Below are 21,732 nucleotides of genomic sequence, written 5' to 3' on the forward strand. Positions count from 1 at the left end.
GATATTAAAAATTGTTAAAACGTACAGTGGTCTGGCTCTAGTACTGTCAAACAGCGGCATCTAATGTCAATATCTGAAACTACATTGAAGCCCATGATTGGGTCAAAGCGACTAAAAGGCGGTGCTTCATTTCACTAAATCCGCCAATTAGATGAGAGATTATCAACCAGTCGATGCTGATTGGTTACGTTGACCCGTCCTTCAACCAAGACTGAGCGAATGGCTCATCCCACAACCGGCTGCTGGGGAAACCACCACGTGACCAATACTCCTTAGACATGAACTCACTGGAGCAGGCCGAAGGTAAAGCCTTTTAAAAGCTGTTTTATTTAACATTCCGCGGTTTTAAAGATCGACCCATTAGGTCTCCATTTTGAAATATCGATTTTTTTGACGAAGGCACGAAAATGAACGCGGTGTTCATGTTAAACAGGCCTTATGACGTTAGCATGTAGCATTTTCGCTTTCATGTTTATAATAGCTTGTGTTGCCCAGATGTGCTCAAAATCTGTATTTGAGACATGCCTGCGTTTAACGCCGAACTGAAATGAATATTAATCTCTATGTTGTCGGTGTATCAATTCTTCGTCAGACCTGAAAGCCTTTGAGAGAAGACTGACAGAATATGTCTCATGTTTACAACCTGCAACAGGCAGGTGGAGAAGTAAGTTATGCAAAATTGATCCACTATATCCCAATATATTATTTTATGTTATGTCTTTTTCTTCCTCAGTGATTTTAATCGTAGTGTCAGTCTGCACAGCCACAGGAGCTTGGAACTGGTTGATAGACCCTGATACACAGAAGGTAAAAATGCTTTACATCAGTGGTCCCTAACCACCGGTTCGCGAGCCTCTTGGCACTGGTCTGCAAGACTAATAATAATTCAGTTTTAAATCATGTATGCACTATCGACACTCAAGAGTCAGAATCCAACCTCAGGGTTGTCAGATTAGATCAGTCTCCAACCCAATCGCACCATAAATATAACCCGCCCATTTCGGCGGACACCAGCCCAATCTGTCAACACTGCTGCACCTACACACTCACTGCACATGTGCTCTTCAATCTTCATACAACAAATATGGCGGCACACTGTGACTACTTTTGTGAAACTCTTTTTCTTTTAATAACAGTGCCAACAGCGCTTGGTGTGCGATAAACAGACTCTCGGGAGCGATTAGAACACTGGGCGGAACGCCAGTGGTGCCTTGTGTGCACTCGATGTAAGGGCCGATTCAGATGAGCAACAGCAGTGCCCAGCCCACAGCTCGGAAACCCATTCATTTTGTATGTAGAAGTGGCCGTTTCCTGGGCTTTGGGATGCTCGAAAAATGGCTCCTGCAACACGTTCTCGTCTTAAACTAGTATGGGCATTTCAATCTAGCCCTCCTCCTTGCAACAATAAAAGTAAATAAAAATATATCAATTCGTACTTGAGACTTTGTTTCCTGGCCACGGTGAGGTCTGTCTTTTTCCGTCATGTTGGGCTTTAACACCCCCACACCAAAATGATAAAAAGTGTGCCTTTCTTGTAGAGCTGCAGCTATGGATTACTTTAGTAGTCAATGAATGTATCAACTATTCTGATCGAATTATTGAGTAACAGATTAAGAACATTTAATGTGTTGCAGGATAAATTTTTGGAGATGTAAAACAAAGACTTGCTAAAATTGCACTTTAAGAAGAGCATTGGATGCGAATACAAAATAAAATTCCCGAGTGTTTCTTCAAACTATGCAGAATTGGACTTTAATTTAAAAATAAATTAAAATACCTGATCTTAGCCTCAAACGGTAAGAGAACATTGGTTAACTTGCATAGCAAAAGTCTGCTGAATTAAATGATATAAAATGCTTAAGTTTTTTTTTTGCAATGCTCTTAACAAATCGTTCAAACACATATTCCCAGAAAAAACGGCTTAATATACCCATAAACTAAATGACAAATGCATTAAAAAATCTTAGCTCAAACAAAAACTTGCCTTATATTGGCCTTTAGAGGGGCCAGCTGAATTCAGCCATGTTATATGAGTTATGTCATATTCGCTGTTGCCACTTGAGGGCAGTGGATCCACCCAAATAGATAAAACTAAATGCAAACACTTTCAAAACAAATCATTACAACGCCACTCTAGTTAAACGAGTACTCAAAGCAGCAACATTTAATTCAACGCTTTATTTTTTCATCGAATTACTCGAGTTAATTGAGTAATCGTTGCCGCACTACTTTCTTGTGCAAATGAAAAATACATGAATTTGTATGTGGGTTTTCATTTCCGGGCTGCGGTGAGATCTTTCTTATGCCATTGTGCACCCCGCCGGACCGCGAGAAAAATTGGAATGCCTTTAACGGACCGTGGTGAGAAAAAGGTTGGAGATCGCTGCTTTACATAATTTCATAATGAAAAATATACACTTTTAATGTCTTGTTTACAAATGGGTGACGATCGACAGAAGTGTCTTTCATTTACAAATAACCTGCACCATATTGGGTATTTTTAATTCATGAACTGGGATCTAGACAAACTGTGTTAGAACAATGAATGAAGTCAGTACAGTGATCCCTCACTACTTCGTGCTTCAAACTTCACGCCCTCAGTCCATAGCAGATTTTTTTTCAGTAAAGAAATATATACAGATGAGCTGTCCTGATTCGATCATGTAGTAGAACTCTCCCTCCTGCTGCTTTTCTTGGTCAGGCAGTGCACTGGAGTTGTTTATTAAAGTTAATGATGATTGACAGACATTAATGTTATCTTGCCAGAGATGCTTGGAAGCCGAAACCTTTAAGCGCTGCATGTGTCAATCATCGTTTAGCTTGTTAAACACTTGCTGTGGCAACTCATTGTGTGTAAGTGAGCAGCTTGAGCAGATTTGAGTGGACTTCCTCAATGAAGCATTTCATAAAGACAAGCATTTTTCTACTTTATTCTTTTTAAAAAAATAATTCGGTGGTACAGTAACATGTTTAAAACGTCATAATTATTACATTTGAAGTGCATAAAAAACATGTATCCAAATATATACAGTATACACGTTTTTTTTTTGTAATTTCCTTAGGGAAAAAAAGTGGAAAAAACATGTCTTATATGTATCTCTCTTCAATGCTAAATCCGAATAAATACATTGAACATACACACCCAAAAAATATTTTTGAGGGGGGGGCCAGGGGCGCTACTTTGCGGTTTTTCACTTATTGTGCCGGTTTCTGGTCCCCATTAACCGCGAAAAATGAGGGATCGCTGTAATTTGACTAATCTTTCATGGATAATAAAATATGGAGGTCTGTCTTAAAGAAAGTAGTCTCTTCTTTCCCCAGAAAAAAACACTTTGTGTCAAGCAGTTTCCATACTTGAGCTCTCAGTAGTTTAACATAAATTGGTTTCACCTGAAACTGATTTTTTTTAACCAAAAGGCAGAGAAAACAAGCTTATAATTTTTTTTGTTAGTTTTGTGATTTTTGCTTTTGTCCTCTCATTCCTAAGGTGTCTTTCTTTTCATCGCTGTGGAATCATCCCTTCTTTACCATCAGCTGTATCACGCTCATAGCACTCTTCTTTGCTGGGATACATAAGCGAGTAGTGGCACCGTCGATGTATCCTTTCTATATGCACAGCAACAACACCTCCACAGACAATTTAATTTCCTGTTCCTGCTCCTATGACCTTGACCCACTCCCTCCTCAGAATAGCTGCCAGGTGTCGGACAGTATTAGCAGAATACAACATGTCCTGCGATGATGTGAGTCAACATATGCCAACTCACAAGCTTTTAGGTGATTGTATGCCTCTAAATATGTTGACTAATTGTGTCTACACAGACAGGGAAGCTTATACTCAAACCACGGCCAAACATCCAGTAGGCGTACGACTGTGTAGTGAGAAGACGTCGGTGGGATAGTATTGTCATCATGGTGATGAAACACGGCCATTATGTAGCTGTGCTCTTGTCGAAGCTGCTCAATTCCTCTTAACAGTACTTCTGTGTGATTTTGTTAATCTTGTATTTTATCCAAATGTATCTATTTTTTAAACTATTTACCTAATAAATATACCAGCTGTGAAAACTGATTGTTTTTAAGTATTTGATGTGTACTTATTTTATGACGCTGTGGGACAAATTTTAAGGTCTGAAGAGAGGACAATATAATTCTTTACTAAAATCCATCACCTGGATGGATGTTCAAGAAATTCACGTGTAATACATAAGCACAAGTATATATTAGAATAAAAAAATATGTTTATACCTACTTTTAGCTGACCATTTATTAAATATATCTGTTGTCATGTAATATAGCTAACTCAACGTCCATCACGCCGGCTTTTCCACAGCTCTTAGTTGGGGGCAGAGACATTGAAAGCGTTAAAATCCTCAGTAAACTAGTTAGAAGTTTTGATGACAAATCATACCAATTATTGTCGTCTCGAAATTCTGTTAGACAGATCTTCTCCAAAGATACCATATATTCTTTACGTACCAAACACTTAGAATTTCCTATCAACCAAAAGCTAAAGAAATTCATTTCAAAGAAGTGTTGTTCCACTCAAGTCTCTGCCTTACATGTACTTAGATTAAGGAAGTACATAACAAAAAGTTTTGCAATAACATTGAAACAACTGATCATCTGATTTTTCATTGTATGTTTTCAAAATCACTCTGGATAGATGTAAATGACTGCCTGCATACAAATCCTCTGCTTGATCCTTTTCCTCAAAATGACATGTATGGACTGGTTGTAGAAAACAAACAGGTGGACTTTCTCATTAACAACATACTCATCTTCGGTAAATTTTATATACATAAATCCAGATTTACAAAAATGAAACCTATGCTTAATGTGTTTCATAACGAACTCCTTTACAAAATAACCATCAAAACTGCAAAGCAACTGAAAATATGGCTTGAAAAAACCCCTAGCAATTCCCCCCCTTTAAGAAAATGTCTTATTCTATTTAATGTGTACTTTTTCATTCATTCATTCATTCATTCATTTATTTCAGGCCATGATTTTCCTTGTCAAAACAGCAAGTATATACAGCTCATATAAACATATACACATTTGAATAGGGTTGCCACCTGTCCCTTGAAATAAGAAACAATCCGAAATTGGGAATTAAATGTTGCGTTCCGTATTGAACTAATACGGAATACATATGAATAGATACATTTCTATGCATTTTAGGTGTTTTGGGGATGTCCCTTTTTTTTCTCTGCCTGTACAGCTTTGGGCACAAGGGGGGCGTCCCATATTTCTTATTTCTGAAAGGTGGCAACCCTACATTTGAACCATTGCTTATTATAAGAATATAGACTACAAAACCGTAATAAGTAGGAAATGGGGTGTGACATGTTTACCAACAGCAAAACAAGAGAAAAACGGTAAAACTGTGTACTTAATAATAAAAAAAAATATATAAAACATTGTTTGATACATTAACTATTTATTAGCGTTATAGTTATTTATATATAATAATTTATAATTACTGTATTACTATTGTAATTTACAGACCTATCACAACATCATTTCCGTCAATTCCCCCTGCTTTACGGTACAGCAACGCATTTTGCGGCAGCTATCTTCCACATGGCCATTCTCTAGTCTTCCGTGTGTTGTAAATTGGCCAAGCTTTTACCTACTTAGCTCGAATTTGAATTTCCCACCTTTGCACTTTAAAAATGGGCAAAAGCAAGACGAAAAAGTTTAAGCGTCCCCAGTTCAACGATGTCGGACTATCTGTGAACGCCGTGAAGGAAGCGGCCGCAGAGATTGAGGAACGACAGAACGACGATAATGACTCCCCGGCGGCGGAACTGCTGGAGAAAGTAAGGGGGAAACTATCCTTTTGAAAAATAACTTCCTTCACGTAACTGACTTAATGACACGACTTGACTGTGATTAGACACCATCAGATTTCAATGACAAGTAAATTTGGAGAAATAATCAACCCGTTTCATCTAAAGAAGTGGTGGTAATCATAATTTAGAGCCGTCACTCGGTTTACGTAAGTGCAACTTGACTGAAGTCCAACAGTAGTTAGTTCTGACCTCCCTAATGTCATTGTGGATGAATGTACAAAACGGAAAACTTAATATTTTCACTTGCAATATCCTAATATGACGTCCTGTTCACGCTTTCCAGTTTTGATAAATTCTAATGAAGACTAGAGAAGAAGTCTGACATCCGGGAATTAACGACGTCACCAGCCACAACAAAGCGTCGCCATATTGAAAACGGGGCAAAAGACGAGTCACAAGCAGTTGCTCTGTCGTGCGTTGTAATAAAAACATGTTGATCTTTCGTCTTAAATGCGGTCTTTTTTCCGTCGGAATGACTAAAAGTTGCTGTGTTGCGGGTTGTCGCACAAGGAAGAGTTCGGAACCGCATTTGAAGTTCGTCATTCTTCCTCGTGAGGAGAAAAGGAGTAACAAATGGCTGAAAGCAATTAAACGAGGAACAGTAAAAGAAGACTGTTCCGTGAACTATTCTCGCCTGTGGGAACCAAAATCCAAGCACATTTACGTTTGCAGCCGACATTTTATTACTGGTGAGTAAACTTTAATAGTTTTTTTTTTTTTTCCCCCAATTAGCTGCCAGGATTCAATAGACTAGGCCGTGGTTATTATTACCGTAACCGGCAACTCGCAAAGCGTTATTTTTATTTTGCAGTGAACTGCTCTGATTAGTCAATCGGTATATTATTGGCCTGGTGGGATTTGGTTATTTTGCCGTGACGTGTTCACGGCTAAATAACGCTTGGAGGCGAATTACTGATTACGGCAGAAATAATCACTCCGTATATACTACCAGTTTTCTTAGTTCCACAAAGTACATATTCCACGTAACAGATAAAGGTCAACTTACTGGGTGACTTTATGATGTAGTTGTAGATGTTTCCAAACTCCACTGCAGGCTATTCCTTTGGATTGTTCATCCAGCTATCAGCTGCGATTTTTTATGCGCAGATTTGTAATCCAATACACGGTAATTTTAAATTGTATTGCCTCCTCGCGTCTGTAGGCAGTGACTCGTGATAAGCCATGTTTAAGACGTTTTTATGAAAAAAGACGCAAAACACATCTGAAATATATGAATTTCAGACGTTTATCTACGGAACGTTTAGCTGTGCTAGCCCCCCTTCGCAAAATGGCGACACGTTGCTAAGCGAGGTGACGTCATCGTGACATCACGCCGACTTCCTCCATGTACCATGTTCTTGAAAATAAATAAAAGTGATAAATTGACAGGAATTTTGAAATCCTGATTATTATGTGTTCACTGTTCTATAAGCAATGTGTTAACAACATTTAAATGTAGTCTTTATAAAAGGCACAGTTTTGAAATACAAAAATACAATGCAATTCAGTGCAATGTCAGAGAGCGGGGACAGGATTGTACATATATCGACCATAGGATGTCACTGTTATGCTTTCAAATGTGGTCAAAATATCATTATTTTTTTATACTTTCTGCTGTGGTACAGTTTTAGCCTAGCAGCTGTGCAGGAAAAGCACTGGGGAAATCCTAATAGTAGCATTGCACCAATACCATTTTTGGCTCCCGATACCTACCTTTACATATTGCGCAATGTAATTTTGGTGCCATATCGATACCAGTATCGGTGCAACGCTACGTTAGAGTAACCCTCATTTTAACTTTTAAGACACCCTGTGAATATTTTCACAGTTTAGCAGTGTGGGAAGTCACAAAATTCAAATACCTTGATGCTTAAATAGATTTTTCAGACAGACACCTGTTTTCTTTTGACTCCTCACATTTGATTAGTGATATATGGGCTTTCTTCTCCTTATCCTTAAATAGTGAAAATAGTCTTGTTCCTTTTTTTTTTAACTCCATGGGTGACTAGTGACCACTAGATATAAAAACAACCCTGTGATTATAATAAGTGTTTACATCCCTAGTTGGAAAGTCCCAGCGCCGATGTCAGAGAGTGTACATGTGCCAGCATCTCTCGGGTGGTCCAACAGAGGCAGACCATTCCAGGCTTCCTTCAGAGGGGTGCGGTGAGGCGGTTGGGACCCATGTTGTTGGACGGCAGCCTTGCTGTTAGGGAGACTGCTGCCGGAGCGCTCAGGTAAGTGATATTTAGTAACATTCTTCGTAATAATGTCTGCCAACTAGGACTGTTATGATTGATTAACTAATTGGTAATTAATTGATGATCAAATGAAAAAAATATTTTTTTAAAAAAGGGAAAAGATTGTCTTTTTATATTTTTCAGTTTTTCAAGCAGTATACTTTTATGTTTATTTATTCTTTTTTTTCCATTTTCATGATTTAAAAAAATCAAAGAGGAATAAATATGATTATAAGTACATATTTTCTTTGTTTTCAAATTTTAAAAAAATTGTTCATCAATTAAAAAACTTAATGTAGTCCGATATTTCATCGACGACTACAGAAATGTTATTTCAACTTTATTTTAGTGGAAAACGTCACTGTGGTGGGCTGCATCTGTACTTCACGCCATTGTTTTGTTAGAATTTTTCAGGGTAAACGTACAGAGAGCGCTATTCAACAAGAAAAGCATCTGTTACTTTCCAATCACTTCTTTACTAGAGGTCTATTATAAACATACAAAGATGTGTCCTAAACTTTTTGTTAAGTGGTTGACTTTTACTTAGCTTTTTAGGACCCTTTTTCCAAAAAGAGCAACCGCAAACATATTTATTGATTTTATGCTCCTAAAGGTTTCCTGAGGCCTCAGTTTCGTTCTGGAGTTGATTTGGTGTTTCCATAACGGTTAAAATTGCAAACAAATACTCTACGTATGCGTTTGTGTGTCTGCTGACAGGAATCTAAGCGTGTGCGGTGGCCAGGAGGTATGCGAGGACATGGTGAAGCACGATGTCATGACTCCTTTGACAGCACTCCTCAGAGAGGTGAGCACTTTTCGCCGTCGGCTGCATTGCTGCATTTCTTTTTCCTCCTGCTCAGCAACTGTCCAAACGTTTGGACGCATGGCAGCAAATGGTGTCATCAACTTTGTTGGCTGGATTTTGAGCTTCAATTTGTTATAAACCTCTAAACAAAACTTAACAAACTTCTTCCAAATTTGTAATTGTTTTCCCAATGTATTCAGGGCTTCACAGGCAAGAAAGTCCTTGCCGGCCTGTCAGGCTGATAAAAGCACTGAGGGAAACCCTTACCGCTAGGCATGTGCCGGTATGAGATTCTTACGGTATGAAAACCTGAAGCCAAAATATAGCGGTTTCACAGTATCAAGGTATTGCAGTTACAGCTCTAAAATGTGTTACTTTGAGATATCTGCGTTAAAAAAAAACCTTTTTTTCCATTGATCAGGATTTTTATTTTTCTAAACATATAAGCAAATTCGAACATAAGTATAATGTTAAGTAAAAATAAATGAAAAAACAAAACAAAAAAAATTAAATATTCTAAATAAAATTAAAATAAATACAGTCCTTTCGGTGAGCCTAAACCCACAGCTCAATATTTTTACCACCAGAACAAAAATAATTGAAATATTTTCCCATAAAAAGCACGTATGCATGACTCGTATCATTTACATTTTACATTAAATACACACCCTCCTTCTCAACACAGTGAGTTGCCAGAGAGGAAAAAAAACACATGTTTTACCACCGCTAGACACACTAAACACACTGTAGTTAACTCTTGTAGCTGGTGGGAAACGTTCATGACAGTGTTTACTAACCTTTCATTTTGTATTCGTATTTTATTTGTATTTCGTATTGGAGGTATTACCTCCTCGGCAGCCACCCTTCCCAAACATGTTTTACATGTCGGTTTGTCCTCCTCCTCTAAGCCGCGGCCGTCTGTAACTTTTCAGTAGCCGAAGTATTCCCTTACCAGCGATTTCGTTTTCTTCGAAGGGGGGGGGGGTTCAGGAGTTTCACCTTCTCCAGCCATAGAGCACAGCTCACTCACTGACACTGAGTAACAACCGGTGAGGTAGGGTTGAGCCTTGCAGCTGCAAGCGAGAGGTTTCTCCCTGCATTTTTGGGACATAAAAAACAGCCAATACCTTAAGGACGGTACGACAGAAAATTATTACGGTTTTGAAACCGTGACGTTTTCATACCCTGGTATATCTTGAAACCGGTAATCGGCACATGTTTACCTACGGCTGTATGTTTTCCTCTGCAGTGCTGCAGTACTTTTGATAGTGCGTTTAGGCCAACCAAAGAGCTAAAGAACCCAGTGGAGAATGTCGCCAATGAGGCAGTGAACCTGCTCTGGAACCTCTGGTAAGTGTTGCGTTTCGGGAGGCGATGATGCAGCAGGACGCTGCAAAGTAGCCTACCATAACAGTAATCTATTGTGTTACACAATATTGGACAAGTCTCTATTTTTGGAAATTAAAATAAAACATAACTTCCTAATTAGTGGCGTCCACAAACATGGGCATCACAAAGGGTTAAATAATATTTTGTACATTCTTTTTATTAGTGAGAGCAGCAACCAGGCACTGGCTATGTTCAATAAATCAGGACTTCTAGACGTGGTGGTCCAATGTCTAGAGAGACACTCCCACAATGTGGAACTGGCCACTTCTGCTGGTGACTGTTACTTGACATTAGCATTCAAATTCAATTCAGCAGCTTGTGTGATATCCAGACCTCCAGCTCATTTTAATTTTGTTGTTTAACAGCGCACTGTTTGCACACTGTGTCAGAGGACAACCCCGAGCTGCTGTGTAGCATAAACAGCACTGTGCACGAAGCCCTGGAGGGCGTGCTGCTCTCAAAGCAATCTAGCATGGCACACATCCTCCTCAGGACGCTAACTGGAGGTACGTTTGATCATTCTTCATACCCCCATTTTGTCATAAAAATACGAGAAACTATACACGGGGATAATTCATGTAGATTTATCACTGTTAGGAAAGGTATAGATCAGGAGTCAGATACCTTTTTGGTGTGGAGTGCCACTTTCAAATTTTCTTGTCAAGCGGTGTGCCACACCAAGATTAATGACGCACATCCGAATTTTTATATCCAACAGAGCTGTAATTTTACTCCAAACAAAACAACATGGACATACTAGTACATTGAAATCCTATAACTACCATTCTTCTTTATCAATAAACTAAAAAATTAAAGCATATTGTAGAAAATATCAAAACTGGAAAATAAGGCTAGGTTCATACTACAGGTCTTAACGCACAAATCCGATTTTTTGCCATATCTGTTTTTTTGGCGTGCCCGTACAGACTTCCTTTGTCCATTGAGACCGTTCAAGTATCACGCATGCGCACTAATTCGCTGTCGGAGATGCGCTCAGCCAAGAGACCCGCATGCGCAGAAGCATCAAAACAAATTACACATGCTAGCTGTATGTCATTCCAGAGTGATCATATTTTGATTTCCAAAAAGAGGACATAAATAACAGACATTAATTATCCCCGTTTAGTCTTATTTTCAAAGTTTATATGGACAGATAGAACGCATGCACGCACACACGAGCCTTGACGTGTGTGCGTGAAATGACGTGGGTGCGTCAGTTTGCTTCGAGTCAGCCATGCGTGCAATAATGAAATATTGCTCATTGGGCGCACAAAATGAAAATGGAAAATTGTAAGGCTTATTCTTCATTTTATTTTTTTATGACTGTGGTCAAGCCCGCTTTGTGCTTAAAATTAGAGATCAAGCTAGGCGCTAATGCCTACATGGCTGCCGTCCTCCGTGCCTCATGCTCTTTGCTGACGTAATTGCTGCATGAATTCCGTTTTGGGAGTCTTGACATTTCAGACCCCCGGTCACGTTCTGAAAAATGTGGCCCTGATCGGATTTCGACCACATACGAAAGTGACTCGGATCGGATTTGAAATGGTCCACTTCTATGCGACTTGTCCCGTTCAGACCGTCAAGTTAATGCCTTACTCGAGTCGGGAAAAACACGGACAAATCGGATCCGTGCATTAAGACCTGTAGTATGAACCTAGCCTAAGTGCAACAGTAATAACAGCTGTACAGCAGCATAATCTTATGTAAACATATTACACACACACACCCACACACCCCAACAGGAAAAAGGGAACAGGTGTGATTCTCAGTGCAGGTCTCTCACCCAGTACAGAGCGGGCTGTTTTAACCTTCAAAGTCAGAACAGGCGACTCTTACATTTTGTCTCGTTCACTAGCAACTTAAAACAGTGAATTTTATGCATGATTTTAGATTTTATGTTAAAAATATAAAAGATGCCTACCTTAATGTGATCCCTGGCCCTGTTTTCCATGAATTTTCATCGTAGTGGCGTTAGACACTTGTTGTGCAACACACAACGCACAAACAGAGCTAGCGGAAGTAACCAGCCAACCAGTTGTTACCGGCATCCCCAAGGGGCCGCTGTCCCCTACAATATGACCGGCTTACTAGTTAAGCGTAGAAGAAGAAGTGGGCGTCTGGGCGAGGAAAAGAGAGAAAGTGAAGCGAGGTGTTGAGAGAGAGATGTGCGGAGAGCGCCGTGAAAAGTGGCTGTGTCCCCTGCCGGTTTTGGTTTTGTTAATAAAAGTCTCCAGCAAAAAGCCATCCAACGCGTCACTGTGTTTTCATATGCATCGCCACCTCTCCGAAGTAAGCACCGGACGAATCGACGACAACGAGCCACTTTAATCGCTGGCCCACTCCACACTATGGTGCGGAGATGAATACACCGCAATTACCAAAAGTGCAGATTGGCAATACAGTGTACTTCCGCCAGCTCTCTGATTGGTTGGCTTCGTGACACATTAGTAGCATGTGCTGAATTGAGCGCGCAGAGAAAAAAAAAACGACGAGCGCAGGAGTCGAGAAATTGAGGAAGAGCTGGAGGTGTGCTCAAACTCCAATATTGCTCGCATATAATGCCATAGGCAGAGGGGGTAGGAGGGGCGCTCCCATAAAGCCCCTAAATAACGGCGCGCAACTGAAAATATCTTAATTTCAGGTAAAAAGGCGCATTTTTTTTTACATTTTGCCATGCGCTCTCGTGTCACTGGTTAACCCTTCGTGTCCCAGTGCTGACACGCGTGTCATAGGTTACCGACCACTGGTATAGATGGTGCGCAATTGAGGAATCTACTGCTTAAAAGAGTTTTATTTTGACCTAGGAGCACTGTGGAACATGAAGGAAAGCATACCGGCGGCCCGACAGGCTCAGACCCTCACAGGCGTGCTGACAAATCTGTCACAATGTTTGGATATGGATGCGGGCGAACTTATCCTTCAGCTTCGCAGAGCAGAGGCGGTCCGCTACCAGGAAGCTCCGAACGCGTTGGGTATGGACATGCAAGCTGCCGGGGAGCCTGCTATGGAGGAAATGGATGACTTTTCTGATCTCTTGCCTGTAAGATCAGTGTCCCATTTTGACTCACTTCAGATGGAAAAATTGATGAGTGCAATTGTCGCTACCAAACCAACATTAGATCTAACAGGGTTTCCCCCAGAAAATCTGCAAAGCCTGGTGGCCCACCAAAGGCAAATGTTAAGTTGGTAGGAGTTTTGAAAATATGACATATGTGTTATTACAAGCCTTAATTAACAATATTTAAACATAGTCTTACGGAAAGGCATCGTCTTGAAATACAGTGATACCTCAGCTCACGAACGCTTAAGCTCACGAACTTTTCGCCTCAAGAACATTAAATTCGCGAGCATATAGTCTCTGCTGACGAACTCGTTTTCGGCGCACGGACCAAACCACGCGGTAGAACAGCGCCACGAGAAGCTGACGCACGCTCACAGTGTCCCAGTTCGTCCCCTCCCTTTCGTTGAGTGCGGACGTGGTTTGTGTTTGACAGACATTTTGGACCAAATTGAGTGTACTTTTGCTATTATGGGACCGAAAAAGACCCCACCACAGGCTAGTGTTAAGCCTAAGAAGACATTAAAGAAAATAAGGTATATTTTTGTGTAGTTTTAAGGCTTATTTAGTAGAAAATTGTTTTATGGGGACCTGGGAACAGATTATTCTCATTTTAATGGTTTCTTATGGGAAATAAATGTTCGGAAGACGAACTTTTCGCCTTACACACACTTTCTGGGAACCAATTATGTTCGTGAGCTGAGGTATCACTGTAGTTCAAACAATCACAAAAATCTAATTCGTTGCAGTGGGAAAGCTGAGACAGGGTTATTCACATATTGACCATAAGATGTCACCGTTGTGCTCTCAACTATCATCAGATGCTGTTAAAATATTTAAAGGTTTTGTACTTTTTTGTAGCACTGTTTTAGCCTGGGGGCAGCGGGAGCAAGAAAAGCCTGGCAACCTATCAGTTTTGTTTTCAGGTTATTGTGTAAAAACAAGAACTGAATAACTCTTCCAGCGGTATTCAAAATTAAATTGTGTCCATAACTGAACATCAGTGTCTTGTCCAATTGGTATTCACTTTCTGTAACACAGTGACGACAGGTTATTTTTTTTTTATTTCTTTCTAATTTTAGCCTTTTTGTTCATTTCATATATGTGCCAAGTAGGCAACTGATAACAATGGGAAACAATGTCCTGTACAGTGACCATAAAATTTTTGGATGTAACAACCATCCCCATCCAAATAGTGACAACTAACTACAACTCGAGTTTTAGGCTAAAAGACAAATAGGTAGCAAGCAACTAGCTCGCTAAAGATTGTGAAACATAACTGCAACTTTGTCTTCTTACTTTTTAATGTTAACACTTTCAGAACAAGGAAGCCCATCAAAAATAGCGAAGACTTTTCATTTTGAAACTGACTTGAATCAAAATTCATGTTATGTGGAATTCTACAGTAGAAGACAATGTAGATTTGTTTATTGGCATAACAACCAACCCGTGTGACAACAAACCCTCACCAAACACTGCAATATCAATATTTAGTCCCCAATTAGATAATCAAGACATTCTGTTTTAGGCGACTACTATGACCTTGGCCAAACAGAAGCATCCCCCTTAGCCACCTTTCAAATTGATGACATTGAAGCGGGTCTTTAACATTCTACAACCACACAAAATATCTATCTGTTTGTGTTCACACACACACTCACGCCGTGACTTAACTGGCTGAACAATGTTGGTCAGTGTGTTGACTCACAAGGCGGCTTGTTTGCGTCCAGAGGGAGCTGGAGGAGCTGAGGGAAGCGGTGGCCTTGCTGACAGCCCAGCAGACGTCCTTAGAGATCCTCGTCAACATGTGCTCCTCAGACGGTAAGGCGCACAGTGACGTGATTTCCTCTGACATCTCCACAGTTTTTTTTGTATTGGCGAAAGATGCAATAACGACTCGTTCTTGTGAATCGCGTGTGTTCAGACATCTCTGACGACGAGTGGGAGGAGACGTCGAGTGGCGACGAAAGCGAAGCGGCAGCCGACGGGTTGTCCAGCCTCATGTCGCCGCTGTGTTTGTCGGCGGAAGTGCACGCCGCCCTTGTCAAGAACAACATCCCTGAAAAGGCAAATTATAGATTTATGTATAAAATACTGCAGTGCGATTTTGAAAAATTGTGGGCCATTTTGATGAAAAATGTACTTTTATATTTTGAATTGACAGACCTGTCACAAAGGTGAAACATGTTAAGTCGTGCTGCAATATAACAGTATCAGTATAAAGAAAAGTGGCACAGTAGCATATATATTTTTGCCCCATTTTATAGAGATATCTAATAATCTACGAGTACTTTGGAGAGGCTTTAACTTCTAACACATTATTAGGCTTGTATATCTCACTGATAATTGATAATATAACAAATTTGTTTGTCTGTGCTCTATATGAGTGTTGTTGAAAACTTGTATATCAGTTGTTTTGAATGCATCACTAATTGCATGGGCTGGAAGGGGGAGTGAGAGAAAGTATGAAATTGACACTGGAATTCCCAGCATTTTTTATTTGCGATGAACTTTTGTAAAAAGTTATCAAAAACGGTTTTATTGCTTTTGTTAATGGCTATTTCCAAATGTAGTTGTAGGCGCTTTCCGTGGTCATCCACCTCACCATTTATTACATTTTATAATTTAAAAAAAAAGAATTATTAATTATGCACCATTAGCTTAATTCGTGTTGTGCCATATGAAACCTCTGTTTTTTTTTTTTATCAAAGGCACTTGGTGGCTGTTTATTGCTAATAGAAATTTTAGCTTCTTGGAAAGTTAACAGTTAATGACAAAAGTAGAATTTACGACGATAGTATTTTGCTACATACAGTGGGGCAAATAAGTATTTAGTCAACCACTAATTGTGCAAGTTCTCCCACTTGAAAATATAAGAGAGGCCTGTAATTGTCAACATGGGTAAACCTCAACCAAGAGAGACAGAATGTGGGGAAAAAAAGACAGAAAATCACATTGTTTGATTTTTAAAGAATTTATTTGCATATCATGGTGGAAAATAAGTATTTGGTCAATACCAAAAGTTCATCTCAATACTTTGTTATGTACCCTTTGTTGGCAATAACGGAGGTCAAACGTTTTCTGTAACTCTTCACAAGCTTTTCACACACTGTTCCTGGTATTTTGGCCCATTCCTCCATGCAGATCTCCTCTAGAGCAGTGATGTTTTGGGGCTGTCGTTGGGCAACACGGACTTTCAACTCCCTCCTCACCCCGTGGTGTCAAAATGATAACAAGAATGGTGAGCAAAAATCCCAGAACCACATGGGGGGACCTAGTGAATGACCTACCGAGAGCTGGGACCACAGTAACAAAGGCTACTATCAGTAACACATTGCGCCGCCAGGGACTCAAATCCTGCACTGCCAGACGTGTCCCCCTGCTGAAGAAAGTACACGTCCAGGCCCGTCTGCGGTTCGCTAGAGAGAGTTTGGAAGATCCAGAAGAGGACTGGGAGAATGTGTTATGGTCATGTTATGGCCAAAATAGAACTTTATAGTAGAAACACAGGTTCTCGTGTTTGGAAGAAAAAGAATACTGAATTGCACCATACCCACTGAGAAGCATGGGTGTGGAAACATCATGCTTTGGGACTGTTTTTCTGCAAAGGGACCAGGACGACTGATCTGTGTAGAGGAAAGAATGAATGGGGCTATGTATTGAGAGATTTTGAATGAAAATCTCCTTCCATCAGCAAGGGTATTGAAGATGAGATGTGGCTGGGTCTTTCAACATGACTATTATCCCAAACACACAGCCAGGGCAACAAAGGAGTGGCTTCGTAAGAAGCATTTCAAGGTCCTGGAGTGGCCTAGCCAGTCTCCAGATCTCAACCCCATAGAAAATCTGTGGAGGGAGTTGAAAGTCGGTGTTGCCTGACGACAGCCCCAAAACATCACTGCTCTAGAGGAGATCTGCATGGAGGAATGGGCCAAAATACCAGCAACAGTGTGTGGAAAGCTTGTGAAGAGTTACAGAAAACGTATGGCCTCCGTTATTGCCAACAAAGGGTACATAACAAAGTATTGAGATGAACTTTTGGTATTGACCAAATACTTATTTTCCACCATGATTTGCAAATAAATTCTTTAAAAATCAAACAATGTGACCCCATCCGCCCCCCCCCCCCCATTCTGTCTCTCATTGTTGAGGTTTACCCATGTTGACAATTACAGGCCTCTAATATTTTCAAGTGGGAGAACTTGCACAATTAGTGGTTGACTAAATACTTATATGCCCCACTGTATATTGTGATATAGCCCAGCACTATTATAAAATATGGATAACGCCTCAAGGAGTATTTGTTGTTTTGATTCAAGGTGCTCAAAAAGACAGAGTTCCCCAAGCAAGAAGCCGTAAACATATGCCTACAGACTCCCTACTGGAAAAGCCTTATAAAGAAGTAAAGTCATCATTCATGAGATGTTTTAAAGCATCTTAACTTTAGTGACACTATTAATTTTCACTGGGTAGAATGCAGCGGGTCCAGTCCCGATCCCTCACATGTCTCCACACTATCCTTTCTGGCATGGACGCAGACTCTCTGGGTGGGGCGACAGCCTTGCAGCAGGCCGCGCAACATCTTTCTGCTCTGGTCTTTGGAGCGCCAGGTACCATGAGTGAGTTAGATGTGGGAAATACATGTATTGTATGGATGCAGTAGATGACACATTTTGACATCTCTCATAGAAATCCCTAAAGATGAGGAATTCCTGGAGGCAGCCATCAGTGCAATGCGGTCTCTTTTGCAGATGACCGCCTCGAAAAATATCCCTCTGGTAACAAGAACACTGCACTTTGTTGAAGGGTGGTAAAAAGTGCTCTATGTAACTTTTTGTTTCTTGTCTGTTAGTCTATTAGCCTGCAGCAACTTATGAGCCTCAGTGAAGCCGCCGCCCGTTCTAATGTGATAAGCGTGAGGGTCAATGCTGTCGCCATCCTGGGCATCACTGGCAGCACACTTGCCAAAGAGAAAGGCTCAGCTCAAACCCTTGAGGTCACTCTGAGGGAAAAAACGAAGTTTTGCATTTTTTTTCCTGCCTCTAATTGAAAAATAAAATCATCCACAGATGATTGGGAATGGCTTACTCCAAGTAGCAAACAACGATGCCAACCTAGTTGTCAACGGCGAGGCCCTGGATGCCCTTTTTGACGTGTTTGCAGACGGCGAAGAGGCAGAGACGGCAGCCAAAAGCATCCAGTTACTTCCAGCTTTGAAGACGCTTCAGCCTCTGTTTAAGGCTAAGGTATCTGTGTTAACATTTTTTGGAGGGAGTTCGCACAATTATACATTGCAAAAATTAAATTTAGTTCAGAAGTGAACTTAAACATCTTGACTGATAGCTATTCACTGTTTGAAGCACAGTGATGACAGGCAGACAATCTCTCCAAAAATGCAGAGTTGGTGTGCCCACTGCCTGCCTACCACACTGCACACTTTTGTGTTAACTGCCTTGTGTTATTTTACTCTATTTTTACGTTGTACACAACTGAGAGCTGCCGAAAAACAATTTAGTTATGCCCTGTACAGTGACAATAAGAATTAGGGGTGTAACGGTACACAAAAATCTCGGTTCGGTACGTACCTCGGTTTTGAGGTCACGGTTCGGTTCATTTTCGGTACAGTAAGAAAACAAAATGCAAAATATAAATGTGCTAGTTGTTTATTACACACTTTTGTGCTTTCAACAATAGGAACATTAGCCTATACAAAGCTAGAATTATGCTCAAAAAGTAGCGGGTATTTAAAGATAATAATCCAACAACAATTTGCCTTTCAGACCCCGCGTATTGGTCAACTTTGTTTCTGAAAGAAAGAAGAAAAAGAAGTCCTGTGCTAAAGAGAAAAGCAATCCCAATGACAAAGAGTTTAACATGTATCTTACAAATGAAATGGCCTCAATCATTTTTTTTTCTTCTTATGAACAGTTTTCAAAAGCTGTGCATTGGCTGATTGACTTTAATGCCCGTGTTTCACTGCGTTCTCGCGGTGGCCACGTTGTCGCGCCGTTGACGTTTCTGGGTTATACTGTCCTACCGTGTTGGTCCTCATTATAGTAGAGAAGACGGAGTAAATATAATCTACACAAAGAAACTGTTACCCAATCGACTCACAGCCTCGAAAAGTAAGGGTTACGTTACATCAGAAACTCGTTCTGTATGCCTCCGTTCCGAACTGAGCACCCCGAACCAAAACGGTTCAATACAAATACATGTACAGTTACACCCTTAATAAGAATCCTTTGAACTGTCGACGCTGTGACAACCAAACAACTTGTTTTTGGCTAAAAGCTAAAAAAAAAAGTGCTATCAAGCAACTGGCTAGCTAGGGCATGTGAATAAAAACTGCAGCTTTCTCCTCATACTTTTTATTGATAACACTTTCATCACTATAAACCAATGACACAACTAAACTGTGTGTGGCTGCCTTCTACATTCATCTCCCTATTTGTTGACAGATTCGTAAGCTGGGAAAAGACCGGTACAACCCGCAGCAGCTTTGCGTTCTCGACAATGTCAGAGTCAACCTCAGGAGATTCATCGGCTACCTGGAGACTGTGGTCAAAAAGTGATAGGAAATTTGGTTGTTAAAACCATCCAGTATTTATTGTGTAGAGTTGTTTATTTAGGTTTGCCCTGACTTTTCGCTTCTATTTGAGGTTTATTTGCTATGAAGAAAGCAAATGCAGGTTGCATTAAACACTAGAGAATGGGTGCCTCATTCTTGGTTCCAAAGCGTGGTTATAGACTGAATAATAGACTATGACAATTTATGCAACAAGTGCCTTACATCAGGGTTTCTCAACTTTTTTCGGTCAAGAGATTTTTTTGATGTGTAAACCTAAATACTAAATGTTTTAGTAAGGTGTAAGTAACCTTAATGTGTTTTAATTAGATGTCTGTGACATGCGTTTGTCAAAAAAGCACAAGGATAAAAAACAAAAAACAACTTACTTTTTGGGCTAAGCTGATATTGTCCTGAAGAGTCTTACTTGTTTGATATTATAAAGAATCCCCACTGTTGAATAAAAATGAACTGAGGCAAAGCTTTATCTTTACCTGGGCTGGTCAAAAATGAAGTCCTTTTGCTTTTGGTCCTCATTGGACACAGTCTATTTCATTTACACCCCCAAAAAACCCGAGGTGAAAAACCCTGCGAATGTAAGTTTCTGTTCGTATCCTTACATTTGACTAATTGTCAAAAGCAGACAAGTTTTTAAGGCACAGCTATTCAAAATTTCTTTTGCATTTTTTTGTGCATGTGGTATTCTCATCTTTATTAAAAAGATATGCTGTGTTTTTGTTTATTGTGTTAAACATTCAATGAACAGTTTTTTTTGTGCAAATTATATGTATTGCTTTTGTGACTGCCTTTTTAAAAATAAAAGACCTGTCATAATGTATTTTGTAATGAAAGAAATACATATGTAAAACAGTCGGATCATTGAAACCATAAATGGCAATGAGGGTGATTAGTGTAACATTATTTTAGTTTTATTCACAGTATACTTCTGGCTGAAAACTATTGAAATTTATTTTGTTAAAATTAAGGAAATATGTAGCTAGGTTTGTATTTACATACTAAATAAGTTGTATTCTATGGCACGTTCAGGAACACGTGGAGGAAAGTATGTTGGACACAAGTCAGGAGGGCGGGGTCAGTAATACTATTGGTTCAAAAGCAGCGCAATGTTTGACGTCATATTTTGCCGACTCATTCAAATTAAGAAGTAGATAAAACATGTAGTCGAGCAAAGTAAACGTTCAAAGATCAGCATTGAAGTGGAACTTTAAAAAAAATCTTGTTCGATCGTCTCCAGCCTCTCCAAATTCAAATTGCTTGGACGTCTGCCGCCGTCAATGGCACTGAAACAATCTTTCAACGCCAGCTACCCCACTTAAAATATATTTTATGTACAATGTCAATAGCAATGACTGTTTTAATGTAATAACGGAGCTAATGTTTTCCGACGCAAGATGGCCGCCAGTTACGTACGCTGCCGAATCTGCCGTTAGACATCTAGCCTTATATTTGTGATATGTACAATACAAAGAATATAATAATGTACAACCATATTTTATTAAACTGTTGATATGTATATGCGCAATGTTGGGCCTATTTGAACAATGAATTAGGTCAAATTGAGAGAATAAAAAAATGGATAACAATGTAGTACACTAAACAAAGTGTAATACCTTCCTTAAAAACACGGTGTATTAGGTTTATTAACGTAAAGTATATTCCATTTTCAGTAGTAGCATATCACATAAATCTATTTAGTTACGTAACCAGCACGCAAAAAAAAAAAAAAATTACACTATTACGTAACAGGTTTTCCCCGCCCCTTGCACTCGCGCATGCGCACTGCGCAATAGCTCGGC

The 21,732-nt window shown here is 39.9% G+C and overlaps 2 protein-coding genes across 2 annotated transcripts in view; one reads left to right on the plus strand and one right to left on the minus strand.

Annotated features, from left to right (window-relative positions):
• Nucleotides 1–15,339, minus strand: part of sdr42e1 (short chain dehydrogenase/reductase family 42E, member 1) — a 29,851-nt gene extending 14,512 nt beyond the window's left edge. The window contains exon 1 of the mRNA XM_057831038.1: nt 15,059–15,339. Coding sequence (XP_057687021.1) covers nt 15,059–15,205 — 147 coding nt within the window. The 5' untranslated portion in view covers nt 15,206–15,339. The remainder of the gene's footprint in view (nt 1–15,058) is intronic.
• On the plus strand, nt 112–4,113 carry cnep1r1 (CTD nuclear envelope phosphatase 1 regulatory subunit 1). Its single transcript, XM_057831090.1, has 6 exons — nt 112–303; nt 593–664; nt 734–807; nt 3,488–3,597; nt 3,689–3,743; nt 3,823–4,113. The coding sequence occupies exons 1-6, from the start codon at nt 279–281 to the stop codon at nt 3,862–3,864; spliced, it is 378 nt and encodes a 125-aa protein (XP_057687073.1). The 5' UTR covers nt 112–278; the 3' UTR covers nt 3,865–4,113.
• Nucleotides 15,340–21,732: the final 6,393 nt, after the last annotated feature.

Source organism: Corythoichthys intestinalis, chromosome 1 (genome assembly GCF_030265065.1).
Source record: "Corythoichthys intestinalis isolate RoL2023-P3 chromosome 1, ASM3026506v1, whole genome shotgun sequence".
NCBI lineage: Eukaryota > Metazoa > Chordata > Actinopteri > Syngnathiformes > Syngnathidae > Corythoichthys > Corythoichthys intestinalis.